A 24,716-nucleotide genomic window follows, 5' to 3' on the forward strand; every position below is an offset into this window, starting at 1 on the left:
AACCCTTTGAATGTCAGGGAAAACATACGGATCCCCAAGTTGTTTCTGAAAGAAGCGTGTCGAGCGAGCCAGCCCTTTGATGTGCATTAGTTTCGACAGCTGCCTGGCGTGGTGGTGGAGGTGGAGAACCAAGCCTGCAAGAACAAGGAGTGGGAAGCCTCTGCCACGCCTGATCTGCGTATATATTCTGAAATGTCAGACGCTGCTGCTTGCCAGACGGCAGCGTGCACCCAATTCAACTGGCTCCCTTGCTGCTATCGTTTTCAGAGAGTAAACAGGAGCTGCTGGTGATGTTCTCAGCCCGCTCTGTGGCACCGTCTCATGAAACCCACAGGCGTTGGCACTTTGCGACGACGTGCCAGGGAGCGTGTTGACATACTGTTGCTTCAGCTTGGATTTATTTATTAATTGGCTGGGTAGGTGACGGTGATGGGAATTCACGCAGCTCAAGCACCAGTTCAAAGCAGCTTGAAATCATGGTCTTCGCTCCTCAACCTGTGAAAGTCTTCCCATCGGTTGAGCTCAACTCCAAGTTCCCTCTTTGGGGGTAAGCATATGATCTGCCGAAGAATTGATGCTTTTGAATTATGGTGCTGGAGGAGACTCTTGAGAGTCCCATGGACTGCAAGAAGATCAAACCTATCCATTCTGAAGGAAATCAGCCCTGAGTGCTCCCCGGAAGGACAGATCCTGAAGCTGAGGCTCCAAGACTTTGGCCACCTCATGAGAAGAGAAGACTCCCTGGAAAAGACCCTGATGTTGGGAAAGGTGGAGGGCACAAGGAGAAGGGGACGACAGAGAATGAGATGGCTGGACAGTGTTCCTGAAGCTACCACCATGAGTTTCAAATAGTCTGTAAATTTACTCCAATCTGCTGAGAATCTCTGGTCCCGCAGGTTTCAAATTCTTCCTGTTATACAGATGGACTAATTCTGCACAGTCCATCAGTTTCAGGGCAGGAATGTCCAACAGGTAGATCGTGATCTACCGGTAGATCACTGGATGTCTGTGGTAATTACTGGTAAATCACTGGCTCCCCTCAAAGAAGTTCAACAAGTTTGGCTCCCCTAAAAAAAAAAGCTCAACATATTTGCGCTGCACTCCCCCCCAAAGCAGGGCATTCCTCATCCCTAAAACAAGCTCAACAACTTTGACCTGAACCCCCCAAAAGAGGGTAGATCACTGCCAATTTTTAACTCTGTGCGTAGATCTCAGTCTCTTGAGAGTTGGCCACTCCTCCTCTAGGGCATTGACTGGCAGACGGTCTCCAGTATTTCTGACAAAAAATACCCCCAGCCCTTCCTGGGATTCCCAGGGATTGAACCTGAGATCTTCTACATGCAAAGCAGCTGTCCTACCACTGAATATACCTACAGTATCATGAGTCGTACTGATCTTTCAGAGGGAGGCACATTGCTGTTCTATGTAGCTAGAGCCTGCCTAGGACACACGCCCTTCCTATTTTCCGAACTTTCTGTGTATTTTGGGTGTGAAAGGTTTAATTATGACAAAAAGAAAAATACTGTTTTAGCATCACATACTGTGAGGAGGCTGTTTGGAAATGTATATTCTGAATTGAAGCAGGGGTGGGTGGAAACTGCTAGTTCTGCTGCATAACTATTTTAAAAAAGCACTTCTCCGCTGTTAATTTAGACTCCAGTGTGAAGTCTGAATTAATTAGAAATGTCTTCCGGAACACTGATTATTTCGCCAACACATGAAGGCTTGAAGCAAGTGTCTTCCCACTTTTCCAGTCGTACTTCTAATGCATTTAAAGCCCACCTTCTCTCCAAGAATTAACAGGGCTTTTTCTCCTCCATTTTTTCCCCTCACAACAATCCTGCGAGGTATGTTATGCTAAGAGAGCATGACTAACTCAAGGTTGTGTCATGTGAAACACAAGAGCAGTCAAGTACAACATTCCTAGAGTGAACATGTTTGCACATGGGGAGGAATGTTTGTCCAGCCAGCAGGTAAACTTCCTGTTTCCTTCTGGGCTGGGACAGACTTCCTCTGCATGTGACTAGAGGTGGGTGTGGCCTCACCTGTACAGGTAATGACAAAAGCACAGGGCAGGGCAGCCATCTATCTCTCTCTTTGACTACATGCATCAAAGAAGCAACATCTGCTTAGCCAAAGATGATCTCTTGGCCTGCAGCCAAGAGAAGACAAAGGGACTGTCTATTTATGAGATAGTTTCCAGATGTATGTTACTTTTCTAAGTTAAGTCTGCCTTCTGGGATCTGACTGTGAATAGAATGTGAGTAAACTCTTTTTTATACTTTTATAGAAGACTGTATCATGTCTTATCTTTTATGAGGGAATAAAGGGGGAAATACCAGAACAATTATTATAGAGGCTTTAGAGAGCCTGAGCAAACGCATCTGCTGCAAGTTTAAAAGGGGGAAAGTTACTCTGCTAAATTGTGAACTTGTTAATACAAGTAGGAAAGGCTATAATCAAACAATATATCCTCTCCTGCATCCCTGAACATTCCCACAAAGGTCTCCTAAGAAGCAACAAGGATCAGTCCTGTCCAACCCTGAACAACTGTGCTGTGACAGCTGGGGAGGTTGAGAGTCTCTGGCTGTCAACGTTTGGACACCTGATTGCCCCAAGGCCCTCTTGATCACATGGAAACTACATTTCCCATCATGCCAAGTGTATGGACAAGCCTTGTAGCATCCCAGGCCTAAAGGAGCATGCAACTGGTAGACGCTTATTCAGGCTTCGGTTTGCTGAAGAATTTATAGTTATTGTTGCACAACAGTAGGGAGGGGGGGGGAGAAATCCAGTTCACTTTGCATTTTAATGTAAAGCTCACTAATTGGTGCTTACAGAAACATTACACAAACAGAAACACGGCTGTTCTTAACGATTACCACCATTCTGATGCATACATTAAGGGGAAAATGTTCGTGAAATGCACAAATTAGTGAAAATATCATTACACAAATGCATCATATTAGGAAAAATGTGCTTATCCGGAGAAAATTTGCTAAAATACTTGATTTTTTGAAAAATTAAATCACAAATGAATGCAGAATTGTGGAGAATGGAATTTTGGACTGGAGAAATGAGAAACTGATAATAATGGAAATGGACCAAATTCTCCATCACTTCATACCTGTGACATTATCAAGGTGTGCCAAGTCTCAGATGCTAACAAGCAGCTGTAGACCATGATCAGATTTGCTTTAGACCACTGTCAGCTGGTGAAATGGCTCTGAAAGGCCCCTAACACCAAATTTGATGCTAAACTCCAGTAAATGTGGATTTTAGAGCAACCCTTTATGGGAATACCTGTGATTCCTGCATTGCGGGGTGTTAAACTTGATGGTTGTTTGGGCCCCTTCCATCTCTATGGTTTTATAATTCTGTTAATATTCTGCAAATTCTTTGGGAGGGCTTGTTCTCAGATCCCAGATGAGAATTTCCCAGATTTTCTCCTTGCTTTCCACCAAACCATTCCTTCCTTGTCCATTAGACAAAGTACACCTCTCCCCCCCCCCTCACGTATTGGGCAGATGATGCAAGTTGCTGGCTGCTGAGATGTGTTTGGCCTGTGAAACCGCTACCTTGGTCCACGTCCAATAGATGGCAGAGGTCTCCGTGTCTGAATTAGCAAGGAAGGGATCGCTGGGTTCTTTGCCTCGAGCAAGCAATAAACAGAAATTACTACAAACTCTGGATGCTGTCCTACAGACTGGCTTTTCTCTCCCCCCCCCCCACAACAACAACACCAAACTGGCTGGACGGAAAGAAAAGACACCAGCTGGGGGAAAGGAAAATGGCTGTTGTTAAACCTGAAGTAATTCTGTTTTCAATCTGCAATAAACAGTAATTCTCACCAAGACCCTGGAGGCGTCAGACTTTTGCCTTCGAAGACACTCGGAAGCCTGCATTTATATGCAAAAGCTAACGCCACCTATGAAATGCTAGTGCCCTTTATTGCTTTTCTTGGGTTGGAGTCTGAGGCTGCGGAAGGTGTTGGCTGGTCTTTGTTTATTTCTTTCCTCCCTTGTGGATGCCACCAGCTAGTAACTTTCTTGGGGCAGAGACCTGACAGCATGGCACATTGGCTTAAATTCTGGGTGGGGACTGTGCCCAATACATGTTTGCAGCCTGGGGCAAATTACAGTGTTGTATGCCAGACTGTCAATCCCACACAGAGAGGTGTGGAACTGAATCTCAGTTCAGCACTGCAGAAAGGACAGCAACCTTCGCTGCATCCAAAAACACAGGGCAAGAGAGGGCAATTGATGGGCCTAATGGCTGTGCTCTGCCTCCATAATTGGAAATGGAGGCAGTGAGAGATGTTACTTTCTTGGGCTCCATGATCACTGCCGATGGTGACAGCAGTCAAGAAATTAAATGACGCCTGCTTCTTGGGAGAAAAGCAATGACAAACCTAGACAGCATCTTAAAAAGCAGAGACATCACCTTGCTGACAAAGGTCCGTATAGTTAAAGCTATGGTTTTCCCAGTAGTGATGTATGGAAGTGAGAGCTGGACCACAAAGAAGGCTGATCACCAAAGAATGGATGCTTTTGAATTCTGGTGCTGGAGGAGACTCTTGAGAGTCCCATGGACTGCAAGAAGATCAAACCTCTTCATTCTGAAGGAAATCAGCCCTGAGTGCTCACTGGAAGGACAGATCGTGAAGCTGAGGCTCCAAGACTTTGGCCACCTCATGAGAAGAGAAGACTCCCTGGAAAAGACCCTGATGTTGGGAAAGATGGAGGGCACAAGGAGAAGGGGACGACAGAGGACGAGATGGTTGGATAGTGTTCTTGAAGCTACTAACATGAGTTTGACCAAACTACAGGAGGCAGTGGAAGACAGGAGTGCCTGGCGTGCTCTGGTCCATGCGGTCATGAAGAGTCGGACACAACTAAATGACAAAACAACAACAGAGGGAGAGGGAACTGCTTGGAAGACTCTGTTTAAAGTACAAAGGCTGGGATGCCGCCGTTCCTCTGGGGAAATTGAACTGGATTTGGAAAGGGAGAAATTGATTGCTGCTCTGATGCTACAGAAAACCAATGCCTTAGCTATTCTGTATTATGACACAAGTAGATGAGATTCTCCTTTAAGCAAACAAGCAAACAAAATAGAAAAGGGAAGAGGAAGAGGACCACCCCACCCCACCCATCCTGGAGCCGCTGAAAGAATTGGAAATGGACACAGGAGGAAATATCAAATCTCCCTCCTGCTGCACTTAGGTGCATTTGATTCATTTTTTAAAAAGTAGGATAAAAACCTGCATGAGATCCAGATCACAAACCTCCCGCCGTCTCATCTAATCCTGGCCCTCAGTCCCACGCCTATTTGGAGAGCTGATAGAGCACAGATAGAGGCGAGTCAACAAGGGGAAACTTTGGCAAGGATCCCTCTGCCCGTCTAGACAAATTAGTCAAAGGGAATGAAAAGATGAAAGCCTAATGCAGTGGAAAGTTTCCATTTAAAGATTCCAGCTACAATATGATTTAACTTTATGGAAATGCCAAACAACGTGTGAAATCATTCTAGTCCTTCCAGGGCTCAACCTTTTCTGAGCAAGGGCTGTTGCATCCCTGACTCTGCTAAGGAAACAAAAATAAAATAAAATAGACATCAGATGGAATTTAAAAGGTTATTAGTATAAAAGTCGTAAAGTGTAAAGATTCAGGGATTTAATATCTTAAAGAGATCAAGTTATACAAAAATGTTAAAATTATGAGAAGGACTAATTGAGACAGAGGATAGGGATTTGCTGATCAAATAAGTGATTTGGAATACAGTGAAGGGAGGTATGGGGAAGTCGGGAAATAAGTAAATGAAAGAAATATTATAAAGATGGAATTGTGTTTTTTTAAAATGTTTTTTTCTTTTCTGATTTGCCTTGTATTATGTTGTTGCTTTATGGGTTTTTGTATTGTGTATCTTCTGTTTTCTTTTCTTTTTTAGTCTTGTTTTGTTTTATATTTTGTGTAAAAAACTTAATAAAAATATTATAAAAAAATAAAAATAAAATAAAATAAAATAAATTCCTTCCAGTAACACCTTAGAGATCAACTATGTTTGTTATTGGTAGGAGCTTTCATGTGCAGGCACACTTCTTCAGATACGAAAGCTCATCCCAGTAACAAACTTAGTTTGTCTCTAAGGTGCTATTGGAAGGAATTTTTTATTTTGTTTATTTTGTTTTGACTACGGCAGACCAACACGGCTACCTACCTGTATTTCCGCTAAGGAAGTCTACTTTCCCCTTCCTTTTGAAGAGAGTTATAATTTCCTTTTTTTAAAAAAAAATAGACACACCAACAACTTTTGCATGCCTTCCCCAACATGATGCTCTCCAGAGGATTTGAAGTCACCAAGTGGATAGAGAGAAACTTTTCTCCCTCCGTCATAACACTATAACTCATAGGTGTCCCACGAAGGTGAACGTTGGAAGATTCAGGACAGATAAAAGAAAAGGACTTGTTCATGTAGCATATGGTTTAACTGTGGAAAGCCACTTTTGCCCTGCAGAGGAGGTGGGGTTGCGGACTGCCCAGCCCCCGCGCGATTGGGGGAATCCCCGGGCACATCACTCCCATGGCCAGCCAATCAGCTAGCTCTGGGGGCGTGGCCTGTCCTATTTAAGGCAGGCGCAGCCGGGGATCTCCCTCTTTTGCCACCTACCAGCTGTTCCTGTTTCCCACCCTCCCGCCCTACAAGGTTTTCGTTCCTTGACCTTGCTATGGACCTTAGTTGGTCACCGTTGAGGGGCCTGGTAGGAATTTTTCCACTTGGCAAATTGGCACCAGCCACTTGGTTTTCGCCTACCTCATCATCACAACTTCCTTGGTATTGGCGGTTAGGCATTGGTATTGCTCTGTAGATGGAAGAGGGGAGGTAGCGCCATCACCTGCCCCACATATTGAAGGGGAGTCCGATAAAGGATTCTGGGGGGTGTGGCCCTGTCTGAAGCCTGGGGAGGTGAGGGCCTAAGGCACGCCCCCTAGAGGTGACCCCGGGGGAGTTCCTAGTTGATGTGCATCAGCAGGACTCCCCCTACTGGTGGTTAACCCTTCCCGGACCTCAAGCGGACGGGCTGGAGTTGGATATAGTCAGTTAGGACCAATGCCTAAGCCAATACCGCTCATCACCTCTAACCAATAAAAGTTGTGGCCTTATTTAGCCCATTAACCTTAATAATTGTGTCATGTGTATTTCCAAGGGGGGGGGGACTCTCCACACAACTCACTGCCACAGGAAGGTCACCAACTTGGATAGCTTTAAAAGGGAATTAGACAAATTCATGGAGGAGAGGGCCATCAATGGTCTCTAGACATTGCTCTGCCTCCACAGTTGGAAGCAGCAATGCTTCTGAATAACAGTTGCTAGAAACCACAGGAGGAGAGAGTCATCTTGTGTTCGAATCCTGCTTATGGGTTTCCCAATAGAGGCATCTGGCTGACCACTGTGAGAACAGGATGCTGGAGCATATGGGTCATGGGCCTGAGCCAGCAGGCTCTTAATTTACCATGACAATTTATCATTTACCATGGCTATTTCCACAGGTCTATGGACAGCCATATCCTCTGGCAAGCTGTTGGGTTGCTTGCAAAACCAACATTTCAAACTGAATTTGACAGAGATGCGATTTCCACAAAGCTCTGTTATCAGTCCAATCAGCCAGCAGTATTCACCTCATGGCCATTAATTCATGCAAGTTTCAGGTGGACATTTAAAGGCTGCAATTCCCTTCTCTTCTGTAAAGCAAAGCCAAAAAACAAAAACAAAAAACAAAAACATACGGTATACCTGGAGGAGCGTCTTCTCCCCCACCATTCAGCCTGGAAACTGAGGTCCAGCGCCGAGGGCCTTCTGGTGGTTCCCTCACTGAGAGAATGAGGTTACAGGGAACCAGGCAGAGGGCCTTCTCAGTAGTGGCACCTGCCCTGTGGAACGCCCTCCCACCAGATGTCAAAGAGAAGAACAACTACCTGACAATCAGAAGACATCTTAAGGCAGCCCTGTTCAGGGAAGTTTTTAATGCGTGACATTTTAGTGTATTTTTTGTCTCTGTGGAAGCCGCCCAGAGTGGCTGGGGAAACCCAGCCAGATGGGCGGGGTACAAATAAATTATTATTATTATTATTATTATTATTATTATTATTATTATTCTCTTCTGTGCATCTCTTGTACATGTTTTTTTTTAAGGTGAAGCATCTTTGTTTTGTGCTTCTAGGGAAAGCTGGAAGCCACAGGAAGGGGCAGTGGTCTTGTGCTCCAGCGAGCTATTCTTGCGCTCTTTATGTTCCTGTTGCCTCTGGAGCTGATGGGAGTTGTAGTTCAAAATATCTGGAAGGCTTTTAGTAGAAATGTTATAAAGAATTAAGCAAAAACTGATTGTTAATGGGCTGAAGTGGAAAATTTAAAGTTAGATTGTGTTAAAATAAATTATAGAACAAAAAATTGAGAAAGAGGGAAAGGATTTGCTGAATTAGCTAATTGAACTAGAATACAAAAAAGGGAGGTGTGAGGAGGTCGAGGAAACAAGTAAATGAAAGGTAAAGATATGGAAACTGGATGTGTTTTTAAATGTTTTTGTTTTTCTTGTTGTTTTGATGTATTTTTTGTTTTCCTTTTTATTTTTGATGTATTGTTTGTTAAATTTTTTATTGCTTTTTTCTCATTCTTTCTTTCTGTAACTATAAAACTTCTAATAAATATTATTAAAAAAAAGAAAAAAGAAAATATCTGGAAGGCACCAGGCTTCAGGGGAATGGACTGGTCGGAAGGCCTAATCAAATGTATTTCACTGAAAGCCACGGGAAAAGTTGGAGATAAAGGTATAATTATAATCAGCAAGGCTCGCTCACATTAGCCTGCCCGTAGTAGTTACTGTAATTTGTGGGAAATGCTGGAAATGAGCTAGGCAGTGCCCACATACCATATCTCCAGGCCGGGTACAAACTTTTAAGATGCCCCTCCTTACCATTCCACCATGATCTCTTGCTTGTTTCAATAAACTGGAGGATTAATTGGCCTCATTTAGCTCTCATTTCTGGCTGCTTGATTTGCATTTATAGGCAGACATAGCAGTACAGCACGACGCAGAAATGTCAGGATGCACAGAAGGCAAACGCTCTTTAGACCAGGGATGGGGAACCTGTTGCTCTACAGACATTGTTGAACGACAGCTCCCATCGACCCTCACCATTGGGCATGCTGGCTGGGGCAGGTTGGAGCTGGATTGCAAAAGATTCCACAACTCTGCCTTAAGGCAAACCACAGTAGTGTGTCCTATTTACCAGACTCTGATAGTTTTTAAATACCGTATTTTTCGCTCTATAGGACGCACTTTCCCCCCTCCAAAAATGAAGGGGAAATGTGTGTGCGTCCTATGGAGCGAATGCAGGCTTTCGCTGAAGCCTGGAGAGTGAGAGGGGTCGGTGCGCTCCACAGTGCACCCCGGGCTTCGGGCAGATATCCGCAAGCCTTTATTCCCCCCCCCCAAAAAACTAGGTGCACCCTATGGTCCGGTGTGCCCTATAGAGCGAAAAATACGGTAATAATTTTCATCTGAGGAACGTTGGAGATTATGTATAAGGGTGAGTTGCAAATTCCCTGTTGGTCCCTGTTGATAACAGGGGCTCTCCTGATCTCATAGAATCATAGGGTTGGAAGGGACCCAGGGTCATCTAGTCCAACCCCAGAAAAACTTTCTGACAGTAAGAGCTGTTTGGCAGTGGAATAGACTCCCACAAGAAGTGTAGATTCTCCTTCCTTGGAGGTTGGATGACCATATGTCATGGATGCTTTAGCTGAGATTTCTGCATTGTGGGGGGGTTGGACTAGATAATAATAATAGTAGTAGTAGTAGTAGTAGTAGTAGTAGTAAAATTTTATTTATATCCCGCCCTCCCCAGCCGGACTCAGAGCGGCTATCAACAGTAAAAGTAACACAGCATTCTAAAATCAATTCATTCTAAAATCAATTCAAAATCAAATGAATGGCAACCATTGGGCTAGAGTTCTGTGAGGATTACCAAAGGAGGGGGTCAGACTGTGCCCTGGCCAAAGGCCTGGTGGAACAGCTCCGTCGTGCAGACCCTGCGGAAAGATGTCAAGTCCCGCACGGTCCTAGTCTCTTGTGACAGAGCGTTCCACCAGATAAGGGCCACAGCTGAAAAAGCCCTGGCTCTGGTTGAGGCCAACCTAACCTCCCTGTGGCCTGGGACCTCCAAGATGTTTTTGTTTGAAGACTGTAATGTCCTCCGTGGGGCATACCAGGAGAGGCGGTCCCATAGGTACGAGGGTCCTAGGCCATATAGGGCTTTAAAGGTTAAAACCAGCACCATAAACCTGATCCTGTACTCCACCGGGAGCCAGTGCAGCTGGTAGAGCACTGGGTGAATATGATCCTGCGGCGAGGACCCCGTAAGGAGCCTCGCCGCGGCATTCTGCACCCGCTGGAGTTTATGGGTCTGTCTGAAGGGCAGCCCCATGTAGAGCGAGTTACAATAATCCAGTCTGGAGGTCACCGTCAGGTGGATCACAGTGGCTAGGTCAGGGCGAGAGAGATGACCCTTGAGTCCCTTCCAGCTCTTAAGATTCTATGATTCTCTCCCCGCCCCCCAACACACCCCAAAATCACTTCTGGAGGTTCCTACCATCCTCCACAGCAAATTTGGGGAAGGGTGCATGAGGAGATGAAAGGGAAGGGAAACTTATTTTGTGCAAGCAGAAGTCTTTCTGCCAATGTGATGATTTTATTGGACACAACCCACAGTCCGGTGCAAACCTTAATGGGGCCTGAATGTGAGCAACAGTTCTGCACAGTTGTCAGGATCATGACTGTGGTGAGCTGGAAACACAAGCCACTTACGGTTGCAAGCTTTCCTGTTGCACAGCCGGCCTTCTTCTAAGACTCCCTCGCAGATGATGCCATCGTCCGGAAGGGGCTGGCAGGTCCGGGTGCGAGTCTGCAGGCCTCCTCCACAGTCCCGGGTGCATTCTCCCCACAGCGACCATGGGTTCCAACCACCTGAGGACCAGCCAGGGGGAAAGAAAAAGAAAAGCCTCAGATGCCGTGCTTTGAACTTCAAGACACGGCCACCATTGCCCCCTCCATGTTTGTTTGCTTCACATATGCACAGTGTCATTCAGAAATGGACCCTCCATTTCAAGACACTATATTTTATTTTATTTTTTAAGTATAAATTTTATTAGTAATTTCCACACAACACAAAAAATATCGAAAAGTGACAATACACAAAACACGAAAACCAACATTCAAAAAAAAATCCATATCTTACAAGTTAATAATATAAACACTAAACAAACATTGACTTCCACCAATCCCACAGCACCTCCTTTATTTCTCACTGTGTCTTCCTGTTTTCCTTATCATCTCTATCCTATCATCTAGATATAAATCCCTCTTTCTTATCCTTTTACTTCACGAGGTTATTCCAGACTCAGCCAGATTTCTGTCCTCGAACCTTGGCTTTTAAGGTATTCATTTAGACGTTCCCATTCCTTTTTCACTTCGATTTTTGGTTTTTGTCTTATAATATCTGTCAATTTGGCTAATTCTAAATATTCTGAAAGTTAAGACACTATACATCATTGGTGGGTAATGTCTAATCCTCATCCTAGCTGAACTAGCGAAGCACCGTGGTTCTTCATTGCAAACGAAACTGCTCTCTGCAGATGCTCAGAGGAGCTCTCTTCGCTCTCATTTCACCATGCACTCCAGGGCTGAGTACAGTCCATCACTGGATGAGTCCTATATTTCTGTGACTACCAAGTGATGGGAAAAAAGATGATGATGATGAACCTCTAAATCTATTCTGAATTTCAATCCAGGTGAAATCCAGTGACAGATCTAGCCTTGCTGTGGTTTCCTTATGATCCAGCAACAGCTGATGACAACAAGAAGGGAAGAGTCTGAGAATCACATTTGCTGCCTTCATGAATAGCTGAAATCGACAAACTCCCGGGATTCATTCAAAATCCTTGCAATCAAAGATGGGAAGTTATTATTGTGGAAGACAACATTTGTTTTCCTAAGAGGAGGCGAAATCAGAAGACCAAATGACCGCCTCCCCAGATGCACATGCAAACACTTCTCATTCAGAGCACTTCCTCCCAGCTGCTGGCTCAGAATTTTCCCCAATTTTCTCTTCTTTTCTTTTGGCCTTAAATGGCGGGGTAGGGATGGGAGCGAGGAGAGGGAGAGATACGCCAACTGCCTGGCTGCATTATTCAGCACTCTAGACGGCGGGTGAAAATCCAGTGCTGCCGTCCTGCTCGAGGAATAGCTTTTAACTCAGCATCTGTGTCCACCAACGTAAGAGAAGCAGAGGCAGTTTTGTGTGATTCTCCCTTCCCATTGTGTCCCCTGCATCTGTTCCAGAGCATCAGAACCACTGGGTAGAACGGTGTGAATACCTGGGGGTGGGGAGTGGGAGATAAAAGTGGGCAGTATCAGTGGGTCGAGTTCATTAATTTTGTTGAATTAATTAAACTAAATGGTTTTAATTGGATTTTGAATAGGTGTGCAATTAATCGTGACTCTTTCGAATTTAATTGTGTTGTTATCTTTCTTGGTGGGTTGCGAAATCTGCTCCTCTGAATAATGCTCTCTTTATCTTTCTCTCTCTACACACACACACACAAATTAAAATTTCTCTGATTAGACAACCATAAAATGTTCTTCTCTTTCCATGGTTCATTTTGCATATCATAAATCCCTGCATATTTTACATAAACTAAACCATTCATTATTAGGTAAAGGTAAAAAGACCCCTGACTATTAGGTCCAGTTGTGGCCAACTCTGGGGTTGCGGCGCTCATCTCGCTTTATTGGCCAAGGGAGCCGGCATGCAACTTCCGGGTCATGTGGCCAGCAGGACTAAGCCGCTTCTGACAAACCAGAGCAGCGCACGGAAATGCCGTTTTCCTTCCCGCCGGAGCGGTCCCTATTTATCTACTTGCACTTTTGACGTGCTTTTGAACTGCTAGGTTGGCAGGAGCAGGGACCGAGCAATGGAACCTCACCCCGTCGCGGGGATTCGAACTGCCGACCTTCTGATCAGCAAATCCTAGGCTCTGTGGTTTAACCCACAGCGCCACCCACATCCCATATTCCATTATTACATCCAATAAAAACCTTGTTTGTGCTGTTGAATTTATCTTAATGCTGCCAACATTTTTCAAATGTACACAATTTCCTCCCATATATTCAATAAACATTTCTCAATCTTCTTTTAAATGTTCTTCTTGTTTTCTTATTCTATACCTTAGATCTGGAAGCTGTGCATATTCTATCAGTTTAAGTTGCCATTCTTCTCTAGTTGGGACCTCGCTCGTGTTCAGTTTTTTTGAGCTAACAAAACAAGGGCCACCACTGAATAATGTTTTCTATAGGGTAGGGTCAGGTGCTCTGGAGATGAGTTTATGGAACCAAGTGGGTGGCTGTCCAAAAGAGTTCAGGAATCATTGGTTTAGATGGTGGCACTGGGGGAGGCAGAACTGCAGAAAAATGCCTCCCTTAGGTAGTGCCCATCTGTTGCTTTTGAAACACCCCTCATTAGCCCCAAACAGCATGGTCAATTATCAAGGATGATGTTGAGTTGTAGTCTATCAACATCTTGAGGGCACCAAATTGACTTCTCTTTCATTTGCAGATGCCTCTGCAAGATCAAAAGCTATTCTAGGATCAGAACATTGGACTTCACCCTACACAGGTCCAAACATCCATTCCCTGATTGGAAACAGTCACTCATTTATACTAGGGCTGCAACTTTTAACCTATAGGCGGTGGCTAACCTTTTCCCACCTATCCCCAGTTGTGGCTGGACTACAACTTCCATCATCCTTGACTGTTGACCATGCTTGTTGGGGATGATGAAAGATGGAGTCCAACAACCTGGAGATGGCAGTCACCATCTTAAAACAGGCATTCCTTGTTCAATCTGAAACAGGAGAGTTTATAAGGAGAGGTGAAACGTCTACCTAATAAGGATGCTTATAGCAGAATCAGCAAAGTTACTTTTGAGGTCCCTTCAAACTTTATGATTCTGTTCTTCTAGGAGGGCTTGACCCATCTAGGACAGCGTTTGCTGCAGGGTATGCATCTATCACCCAAAAAACAAATGACTTCCCCCACATTGCAAACTATAGTTTTAGAAAAGTGAAAAGGTATGTAAATTTCATTGACTGCATTGATCATCTACAATTTGTTTAATCAGGCAATAACCCTAATTTTGACTAGAGACTGAAGTGTCTTGCCTCCCAAATATTTTGGACCAGGCTTCCTCAACCTGGGCCCTCTAGATGTTTTGAGACTACAATTCCCAGCATCCATGATCACTGGCCCTGCTAGCTAGAGATCATGGGAGTTGTAGGCCAAAAACATCTGGTGGGCTGAGGTTGAGGAAACCTGTTTTAGATAGACATCCTCCCCAACATCTACCAATCTGACACCTCTGTAGGCCAGCTGACCATGTGCTGAATCACCACTACATCAGCTTCCTACAGGATTTTACCACATAGTTTTACCACATAGTTATACCTAGGAGAAATGGAGGAGGCATTTCTTCAGACTGCTTTTCATGATGGATGGACCTTGCAGATTAGAATCAGATTGCAACCTTTGCTGGATTTTGCAAGGCAGTTTCAGTGTGCAAAGAACGCACGCACACAAAATCGCATTTTACATTTAAAAAGCACACATTAAAATGTGTATTTTATGGGGAAACACAATGTGGAAACTGAACTTTTATGTAAGAGGTGTGCACAGAATTCGTACAAAGGCATTCAGTTTGAATGGCCAATTTCTGTGCATTCTTTCTAAAAAGTGGGATGGAGCGGGCTTCGGACTGAGTGGTGGAATTAGGCCCTTCACCCCATAACTACTTATAATACCCATATCCTTGCTTGCCCCTTGATGTGAATGGGAGAAGGGGTGGGAGATAAAGGAAAAGGTCTGACTTCTGAACCTGTGGGGAGCCTGGAACTGAATATCTGGGGAAAGGCCATCTGCTGAGCAGGCAGAAGGTCACAGGTTCATTCATAGAATCATAGAGTTGGAAGAGACCACAAGGGCCATCGAGTCCAACCCCCTGCCAAGCAGGAAACACCATCAGAGCACTCCTGGCATATGGTTGTCAAGCCTCTGCTTAAAGACCTCCAAAGAAGGAGACTCCACCACACTCCTTGGCAGCAAATTCCACTGTCGAACAGCTCTTACTGTCAGGAAGTTCTTCCTAATGTTTAGGTGGAATCTTCTTTCTTGTAGTTTGGATCCATTGCTCCGTGTCCACTTCTCTGGAGCAGCAGAAAACAACCTTTCTCCCTCCTCTATGTGAGATCCTTTTATATATTTGAACATGGCTATCATATCACCCCTTAACCTCCTCAACTCTCAGGATATCCAGGTAGGACCAGGAGAAACCCATATCTCATGCCCAGGAGAGCTTCTGCCAGGCATTGTAGACAAAACTGAACTAGATGGGCCAGAACATCCACAGCTTCCTACATGCAACCAAAGCAGCTTTAAGCTCTATCCAAAACTGGCTACTCATGCACAGGAGAAGAGCTGACCTTCAAGAAACCTGAAGGTATATTTCTCACTCCTTGAAGGTTAGTTTTCCCCCCCTGCCTGAACAAAGACTTCTCTAATGGCACGCACAAGCCTTGTCTCTCCTACTTCCCGACAGGAGATGGATTGTGTTTCAAGGCCATCAACGTCTATTGACATAATGGCATCCCCTTAATGTCTCACTCAGCCCGATCGATAGCATATCCGTAACCAGACACGCCGGACTAGGTGAGGGCTAATAAACTCTTCACTCCGTGCTATTAAAAGTCCTCTCTGTCCTCCTCCAGTGGGTGAGCTGGGGAGGGTTGGGGAGCGGGAGGCGGCTCCAGGCCCCACACAGCCATTTTGATAAGCGGATGACTTATCTGTCTAAGCCCCCCTTTTGACTGGTGCTTAAGCAAAACGCTTAATTGCTATGATGCATTAAAAGGCAATTTCATACTGCAGCATTAAGCAAAACGCATTTCTGCCACTGGAGCTGACTGCCAATCAGAGAAGGGCCCCTCTGCTTAATGATGGGTTATTTAAACAGCCCCATGTTTTACGACGCAATCCATTACGATATCATTAAAAACCATAAAGAGAGGTTTGGTTAGGTGCTCTGACTTGCTCTGAATGAATTAATAGATCTCCTAGAATTGTGGGCTGGGTGAGAGAGACCTGGCACAGATTCCTCCCAGTTGCCTCCTCTTACTTTCCTCTTCCTAATGCCTCAGGTTTCCGCCTACCTTCTAGGGACAACCAGGTTGGTTCTTTTAAACATCCCATAAACTTGAAGACTATGACATGGGTTACTGGTAGGATGAATGTGGAAGCCCAATTCATAGATAGGAACATCAGAAGAGCACTGCTGGATCAAATCAATGGCCCGTCTAGTCCAGGGACAGTGACCAGCCCCCTGCTGAAAAACTTTGCTGACCCCTGGCATAGTTAAACTACAGAATTCGGTACAAAAGGATACAACACTGATCCTCATTGGCTTAGACGGGTTTAGTGTTTGGTGCGAAGTTGGCCACTGTAGGAATCAGGATGCTAAACTGGCTGGGTCTTTGGTCTGATTCAGTAGGGCTCTTATTTTCTTAAGGAGTCTCAGCATCTTGTGCTTCATAAGAACATGAGGAGAGCATGCTGGATCAGGCCAATGACCCATCTGGTCCAGCATCCTGTTCTCACAATGGCTGACCAGATCCCTGTAGGAAACACACAAACAACAGCACTCTCCTCTCCTGTGGTTTCCAGCCTCTGAATGCAGAGATAGAACGGTCACTGACTGTTAGGCTTCGAGGAATCCGATCCACCTTCCTCGCAGCTGGCAGCCAGAAAGGGAAAACAAGAAGTTCTTACCAAGGTTTTTATTTCAATATTCACAGAGATAGATGTATGATGCCGCCTCTTAGATAATGGTGTTGCTCTGAGTAAAGTCCGACCCTCTCTGTCTCTCCTATCATACATCATCCCTGTGCCAGCTGATCTGTATTTTCTGCCTCTGAGCTTTCTGTTCTCCTACTTTCAATGCTCGCTGGAAACTGGGGGGGGGGGGGAGCATGCTTTTTAAGACACTGAGTCTGTCAGCTGTCTCCCTCCTCCTCCTCCATCTTCCTCTTTTTCTTCTTCCGGATCCTTTCCCAATATTTCCCAGCTTCTCCCATCTGCAGCCTCTGGACTTTGACCTTCCTCAAACCACTGTTCTAAATCTATACTGTCTCCCTCTTCTTTGAGAGGTAGAGAAGGAGGGAGCAGCAGTCTCCCCCATTCCTCCTCAGTACAGTCCCTCTACACCCACATAAATGCCTGCCACCACCTTTTTGCTTCTTCAGTGTTACCACACTGCTTGCTGCCTGGCGAGGCACTCTTGCACAACAAAAGCAAGACCAAAACACAAACAAACCCAACTTGGAACACGGCAGCAGCAGCTAGACTGGTGACTGGGAGTGGCCGCCGGGACCACATAACACCGGTTCTGAGAGATCTGCATTGGCTCCCAGTACGTTTCCGAGCACAATTCAAAGTGTTGGGGCTGACCTTTAAAGCCCTAAATGGCCTCGGTCCTGTATACCTGAAGGAGCGTCTCCACCCCCATCGTTCAGCCCGGACACTGAGATCCAGCGCAGACAGCCTTCTGGTGGTTCCCTCATTGCGAGAAGTAAGGTTACAGGGATCCAGAGAGAGGGCCTTCTCGGTGGTGGCACCCACCCTGTGGAACACCCTCCCTTCAGATGTGAAGGAAATATCCTTCCTATCCTATCTTCAAAAGACATCTGAAGGCAGCCCTGTTCAGGGAAGCTTTTAACATTTAACGCTGTAATGTTTTTAATACTTGATTGGGAGCTGCCCAAAGTGGCTGGGGAAACTCAGCCAGATGGGCGGGGTATAAATAATAAATTATTATTATTATTATTATTATTATTATTATTATTATTATTATTATTATTATTATTTGCAGTGTGAAACATTACAGGATTTCAGCAGGAGGTTATAGAACATGCACCAATTGCAAATACAGGAGCATGTCTGCCCCCAAACATTTGCAGATGCAAACAATTTTGAAAGTTTGATCTCGTGGAGCTGCTCCAATGCCATCATGAGCAGAAACCATCATGAATGTACTATGAAAAGGACATCTGGGGGGGGTATAGCCTTGGATACTTCTACCCATCAAGCCAACTTTAGGTAAAGGTAAAGGACCCCTGGACGGTTTAGTCCAGTCAAAGGCGACTATGGGGTTGTGGCGCTCATCTCACTTTCAGGCCAAGGGAGCCAGTGTTTGTCCACAGACAGCTTTCTGGGTCATGTGGCCAGCAGGACTAAACTGCTTCTGGCGCAACAGAACACCATGATGGAAACTAGAGTGCACAGAAACACCGTTTACCTTACCACCACAGTGGTACCTATTTATCTACTTGCACTGGTTGCTAGGTTGGCAGGAGCTGGGACAAAGCAATGGGAGCTCACCCCGTCATGGAGATTCGAACCAACGACCTTCTGATCAGCAAGTCCAAGAGGCTCAGTGGTTTAGACCACAGTGCCACCTGCATCTCTAAGTCAACTTTACCCAACAAGAACACAAATGAGCCTTGCTGGATCAGGCCAGTGGCCCATCTAGTTCAGCAACCTGTTCCCAGAGGGGGGAAACTGTTGCCTGTCAGAAACCTGGGAGTTGGATTTGAGCACAAGAGCGCTCTTCCGTCCTGTGGTTTCCAGCAACTGGTATTCAAAAGCATTGCTGCCTCCAATTGTGGAGATGCAGAATATGGCTCCATGAATTTAAGGCCATCTTATTTAAGGCCATCTTTGTTGATGGCTGTAACTGCCTCCTGCAGGAGCTAGTTCCAAAGTTGAACTATGTGTTGCATGAAGAAGTTCTTTCTTCTGTCTTCCCTGAATCTTCCAGGATCAACCTTCCTTTCAACATGTCATGCTCAAATTGTCTCTCCTCACTTACCGTCTCCCGCACCCCAGCTCAGACTTCGGAAGCATTTATTCCTCAGGTGGTCTTACACAGAGCACAGCCTACATTAGCATTACGCATGCCTGACTGGCTTTCAAATGAGCAAAATAAATGTCGCTCCTTAAAAAATAAATAAATCCTTGTTTCCTTTATCCCAATGGCTGCTTGCAGAGGAACAACCGCTGATCTATTAACACAGCAGAATAGCAGTTGTAGTAATGAACCCATTGGGGGATATAGCGGATCAGAAGGCTCTGGAGCCAAGTGGTTTGTTTTTTTCAGTTTGCAAGGCTTTTTACATTATTACTCTGCTCTGTGACCTTGGTTCCATGAATTGTCTTGAGAGCAAAGCCACAGAAGGAGATAGCGAAGTGTCAGGATGGGAAGAGGATCACGTGATCCCATTTAATTGGGTCTGTGGGATTCTGAAGGGCATTTCAAGGTTGCTGCGCAATACGTTGGTGGGCTGGCAAGAACCCTGGAAGTCACACGGAGATCACTTGTAAGCGTCAGATTTGGCTTGGAGTCAGAAATCTCACCTCCCAACCCTTCCCATTCCATGACCATCCCTTACGCTAGAGGCAATGAAGGCTGGAGGTGTCTGCGGAACTAGCAGACAGCATTCAGAGAGAGACTCTCTCAAAGCATCCTTTATAGCAATCAGGCAACAGAGCAGCAAACTCATGCAATTATTTCCATTACACTCTGTAGAGCCTCCACCTGCCTAAAGTGCTACCTCCTGGTGATGGGAACCCTGTAGCAGCTGGTATTTCAGGGCCTATGTAAAGGTTAGAGCCAGAAGAAAAGATTTCTCTGAATTAGCATGGAATCATAGAGTTGGGGGCAACTCAAAGGTCATCTAGCCAAACCCCTGGCTGATGATACAGGAAACACCTCTGGTAGGTGGCTATCCAGCTTCTGCTTAAACACCTCTAATGAAGGAGAGTCCACCATCTTCCAAAGCAGGCTGCTATTCCCATCAAAAAGCTCTAATAAATGAGAGTCTTCTGTTTCCTGTGGCAGTCTGTTCCGCTGGTGAACAGCTTGCACCATCAGCAAGTTCTTCTTGGTGCTTAGTCTAAATTAACAGCATGCCAAAATCTGGCCTGCATTTTCATGAGTCCCTTCTCACTCTGAAAATGCAAGCCATTTTCCTGCTACTTTTGCCCCAATGGCTTTGTCGTTCCTCCCCTTCCTTGCATGCTTAAAGAAAGCTCAAATCAGTGTGTGGGATATGTTATGAAGCACACCCAAATATATATTACATTATTTGCATAAGAGTCAAGTTGCACACAGTACTCTAGTTCTGCAGGATATAAATATTACTGCAACAAATAACAAAGTCCACGACTCTTGCACGCACACTTTAAGAGCTAATTGCATTGCTATGCTTTGGACTTACTGTCAAGTAAATAAGTGTTTATTTAGGCTACTGTGGGCTCTCACTGACCTCTGCTGGACAGAATCAGATCTGCTAAATTCTGTTAACTGTCGCTTGAATAAAAGCCTCTGCCGTGCAGTGCGTAAGTGGGAAGTCAACCATTCCTATTGATCTTCTATATGGTGCCTGCAGGTTTAAGGGCACTGTCCGTCTTAGAGAAGCAACATGAGCTCTTTTCTCCTGTATTGAACAAGAACGTGCACTGAACACAAGGGCTAAAGCAATCTCAGGAGTCTCAAACAACCTCTCCTAATTGTACCAAAGGGAAGAGGCTTATCTTATGAGTCAGTTCTAAGCAGACCATTGGTCCATTTTGCCCAGTGATGTCCACTCTGGCTGGCAGAAGCTCACAATAGTCAGAGAAGGATTCCTACTCAAAAGAATGTGGATATGCATTGACCTCAAAGTCAAAATTGGAACTGAACACACATTTGTCCCTATTTAAATCAAATTGGGGAAAATATTACAGACGAATGGAATTGCAGGCAGGGCTGGAAATATAAGCAAAGGAATAATAATAATAATAATAATAATAATAATAATAATAATAATAATAATTTATACCCCGCCCATCTGGCTGGGCTTCCCCAGCTACTCTGGGCGGCTTCCAAAAAAATATTAAAATACTGTAATACATCAAACATGAAAAGCTTCTCTAAACAGGGCTGCCTTCAGATGTCTTCTAAAAGTCTGGTAGTTGTTGTTCTCTTTGACATCTGGTGGGAGGGCGTTCCACAGGGAGGGCGCCACCACCAAGAAGGCCCTCTGCCTGGTTCCCTGTAACTTGGCTTCTCACAGGGAGGGAACCACCAAAAGGCCCTCAGAGCTGGATCTCAGCGTCTGGGCAGAACGATGGGGGTGGAGACGCTCCTTCAGGTCTACTGGACCAAGGCCGTTTAGGGCTTTAAAGGTCAGCACCAACACTTTGAATTGTGCTTGGAAATGTACTGGTATGATAGAGGAATGCAGTGTGGGATATATGTTGAAGAAATAAGTGTTACCTTTAAGGCAGTAGATAAAAGGGTTTGATCAGAAACATCATGGATGTAAGTAAGGATGGGAACTCAGAATGCTAAGGGCATATTTGTTAAATTATATGAAAATTAATTTTTAAAAATGAAGAAAAAAAACTTAATTAAATCAAATTGTCTGTGGGTTAATTTGCATGTGTGGAACTTCAAGAGCCAAACGCAAAGATAACAAGATTGGAGATGCATGGGAACGTTTTTGCTATTGGGATGCATAAATTCAGCAAGGATGTCACAGAAGTCAGATTCTGATCATTCCTGGAACATAGGAGTAGCAAAGCTAGATCCAGCAAAAGGGTTGTTTGGATCAGAGCTTTCCCCCCCACTCTTGGCCAGCCAGATCCCTCTGGGGAGATCACAAAGCAAACATGAAAGCAACAGCCCATCCCTTATGTTGTTGTCCCTCCCCCCATTTGCATCAGGAATTCAGGGATATACTGCTTCTGAACAGGGACGTTCTACCGTGCTGCCATTTTTAGCTTTGGGGTACCTGTGCCATTAGGGACACAGGTGGCGCTGTGGGTTAAACCACAGAGCCTAGGACTTGCCAGTCAGAAGGTCGGTGGTTCGAATCCCCGCGACAGGGTGAGCTCCCGTTGCTCGGTCCCTGCTCCTGCCAACCTAGCTGTTCGAAAGCACGTCAAAGTGCAAGTAGATAAATAGGGACCGCTCTGGCGGGAAGGTATACGGCGTTTCCGTGCGCTGCTCTGGTTCGCCAGAAGCGGCTTAGTCATGCTGGCCACATGACCTGGAAGCTGTACGCTGGCTCCCTTGGCCAATAAAGCGAGATGAGCACCGCAAGCCCAGAGTCTGTCACGACTGGACCTAATGGTCAGGGGTCCCTTTACTTTACCTGTGCCATTGGTATTGGTCCACCCACAACTCCATTGTTAAAAATAGGTGGAAGTAGAAAGGGTTAAAGTGCGAAGGGCATGTTAAGAAAGGCTGGATAAAACTGTCAAGTTTCTGATTTTTTCAATTGTAAGTTCGGTTATTCACATTCCTTCATCACGCCAATTTCCTACCACCACCACAACCACCAAAGGTATTCTTGAAAATTCATCATCATTTTAGTGCAGATTTTGCATACACATTTGCCTAATATACACATTTTTCTTTTCACTAATACATTTTTATGCACACTTTACTGAAGTATGTTCATTTTTGCACACTTTACTCGGCTTGAGATCTGCACTGTGAAATCCGGAGAAGTGCAAATTTCAAAGGATAGTTTGCATATAGTTTCAGAAAGTGCAAATCAGTCAGTTTTGCCTTTCACTGTGAACTGAATCAAGGTTCTCTCCCTTCCTTCATAGCAAGTACCAATTCCCTTCTCCATGCCTTCAAGTCTCACGCAACTGGGAGAGGCAGTGTATTTTAGTTGCTCCTACACAAACACACATGAACACACAACTAGCAGGAAGGTTGTGCAGAAGTGGTGCAAAGTACAGATTTCCTAAGTGCAGAAGAACTGGTGGGGGGCGCAGTGGGAAACCAGGCAAACAGCCAAACCAAAAGACGCATAACAGTGTGTGATCTAATTAGATCACTGCCACAGAATATGCATAATTCAGAATCACATGAGGATTAGAAAAGTACAGACCTAAAAGCCAAATTTGGTGTGGGTTTGTTGTTGTTTTTGGGATGAAAAATGACGAGCACATTGTGACCACACCAGATTCCAATTTTAGTCCATTGTGTTTACAGTTACAAATGTATTTCTCATGCTCAGATGGGTACATCGTTGCAGAAATGCAACAGCAACTAATGTCTTTATTTTCTCTTTAGGAACTTACAAGCACAAGGAGTTCCCGGAAGCACAATGCAAACAGTGATTTTGTTTGTTAGTGCCACTCTAAAAGTAAAAGCTGCTACGTGGGGTCACCATAAGGGATTATAATGACCCTTGGGCAGCTGATAATTAAAATGCAGTGATGCAATGTCACTAGATACCTGCATCGCTCCTCTGCCACCATCAGCCCCTTGATGCCATCCTCATATTGTCCCACAGACCCGGTAGATGCCTGAATTCTCCCCAAGTTGCCAGTATAGAACATAAGAAATTACCAGCTGTACATTTGAAAAAATAATATATACTATTCATTGTACTGAATTGTAGATTTCAACAGAAGCAGCTCATAAAGTTCAACGAAAGGTTGTTGCAGTTCTACAGAACCCTTTAACAGAGTCTGTGAAAGGATTCTGTGGAACTGTAACAACCTTTCGTGTGGAATGTTGGACTCTATGAAGACAGGTGAAATAGACACTTTCACTTATGCATAAACTGATTAGAGAATGAACTGGGTCTTCTACTTTTTTCATTGAACTTTATGAGCTGTTTCTGTGGAAATTTACAATTCAATACAATGAATAGTATATATTATTTTTTCAACCGTACAGCCGGTTACATCTTGTGTGTTTATTGAATGTTTCACATAACCAGAGGTTTGTTGTTTTGAGTATAGAACATAACACATAAGGAGAGCCTGTTGTATCAGGCTAATGGCTCATCTAGTCCAGTGTCCTGTTCTCACAGTGGCCAACCAGATGCCTGTGGGACGCAACAGCAGCTTCCATCACGCATGGTCACCAAGGCTCTGAGAGCCAGTTTGGTGTAGTGGTTAAGAGCGGTAGATTTGTAATCTGGGGAACTGGGTTCGCGTCTCCGCTCCTCCACATGCAGCTGCTGGGTGACCTTGGGCCAGTCACACTTCTTTGAAGTCTCTCAGCCCCACTCACCTCACAGAGTGTTTGTTGTGGGGGAGGAAGGGAAAGGAGAATGTTAGCCGCTTTGAGACTCCTGAAGGGGAGTGATAAAGCGGGATATCAAATCCAAACTCTTCTTCTTCTTCAATACCTCCAGCACTCTCCCCAAGCTGTGTGTTTCACTGTGGATATGCTCTTAACGTCTCCTAATGTTTAGCCCCAAAATTGCTTCCTTGAAATTTACACCCACCATTTTCTAGTCCACTGGAGCACGAGAGAAAACAAGCTTGCTCCATCTTCTGTGCGACATTGCGCCCATGCAAAAGACTGTGTGAGACTGGCAGTGAGGTGCTGATGACGGGTGGCACCATGAAACTAGCTAGGTGGCCTTGGGGCAGTAACAGCCCCTCCGCTTAACACACCTTGCAGGGTTGTTGTGAGCTTCATTATTATTATTATTATTATTATTATACCACCCTATGTTGGGATGAGGGTGGTGCTGTGGGT

General features: G+C 44.9%; 1 protein-coding gene across 3 annotated transcripts in view; it reads right to left on the minus strand.

The window, feature by feature from the left end:
• ADGRB1 (adhesion G protein-coupled receptor B1) overlaps positions 1-24,716 on the minus strand; it is a 398,279-nt gene that overhangs the window by 215,290 nt on the left and 158,273 nt on the right. For all 3 annotated transcript variants that reach the window (XM_083448995.1, XM_083448994.1, XM_083448996.1), the window contains exon 3: positions 10,865-11,023. In XM_083448995.1, the coding sequence (XP_083305121.1) occupies positions 10,865-11,023 (159 nt within the window). The remainder of the gene's footprint in view (positions 1-10,864; positions 11,024-24,716) is intronic.

The sequence above is a fragment of the Podarcis tiliguerta genome (genome assembly GCF_965153285.1).
Source record: "Podarcis tiliguerta genome assembly, chromosome: 7".
Classification (NCBI taxonomy): domain Eukaryota; kingdom Metazoa; phylum Chordata; class Lepidosauria; order Squamata; family Lacertidae; genus Podarcis; species Podarcis tiliguerta.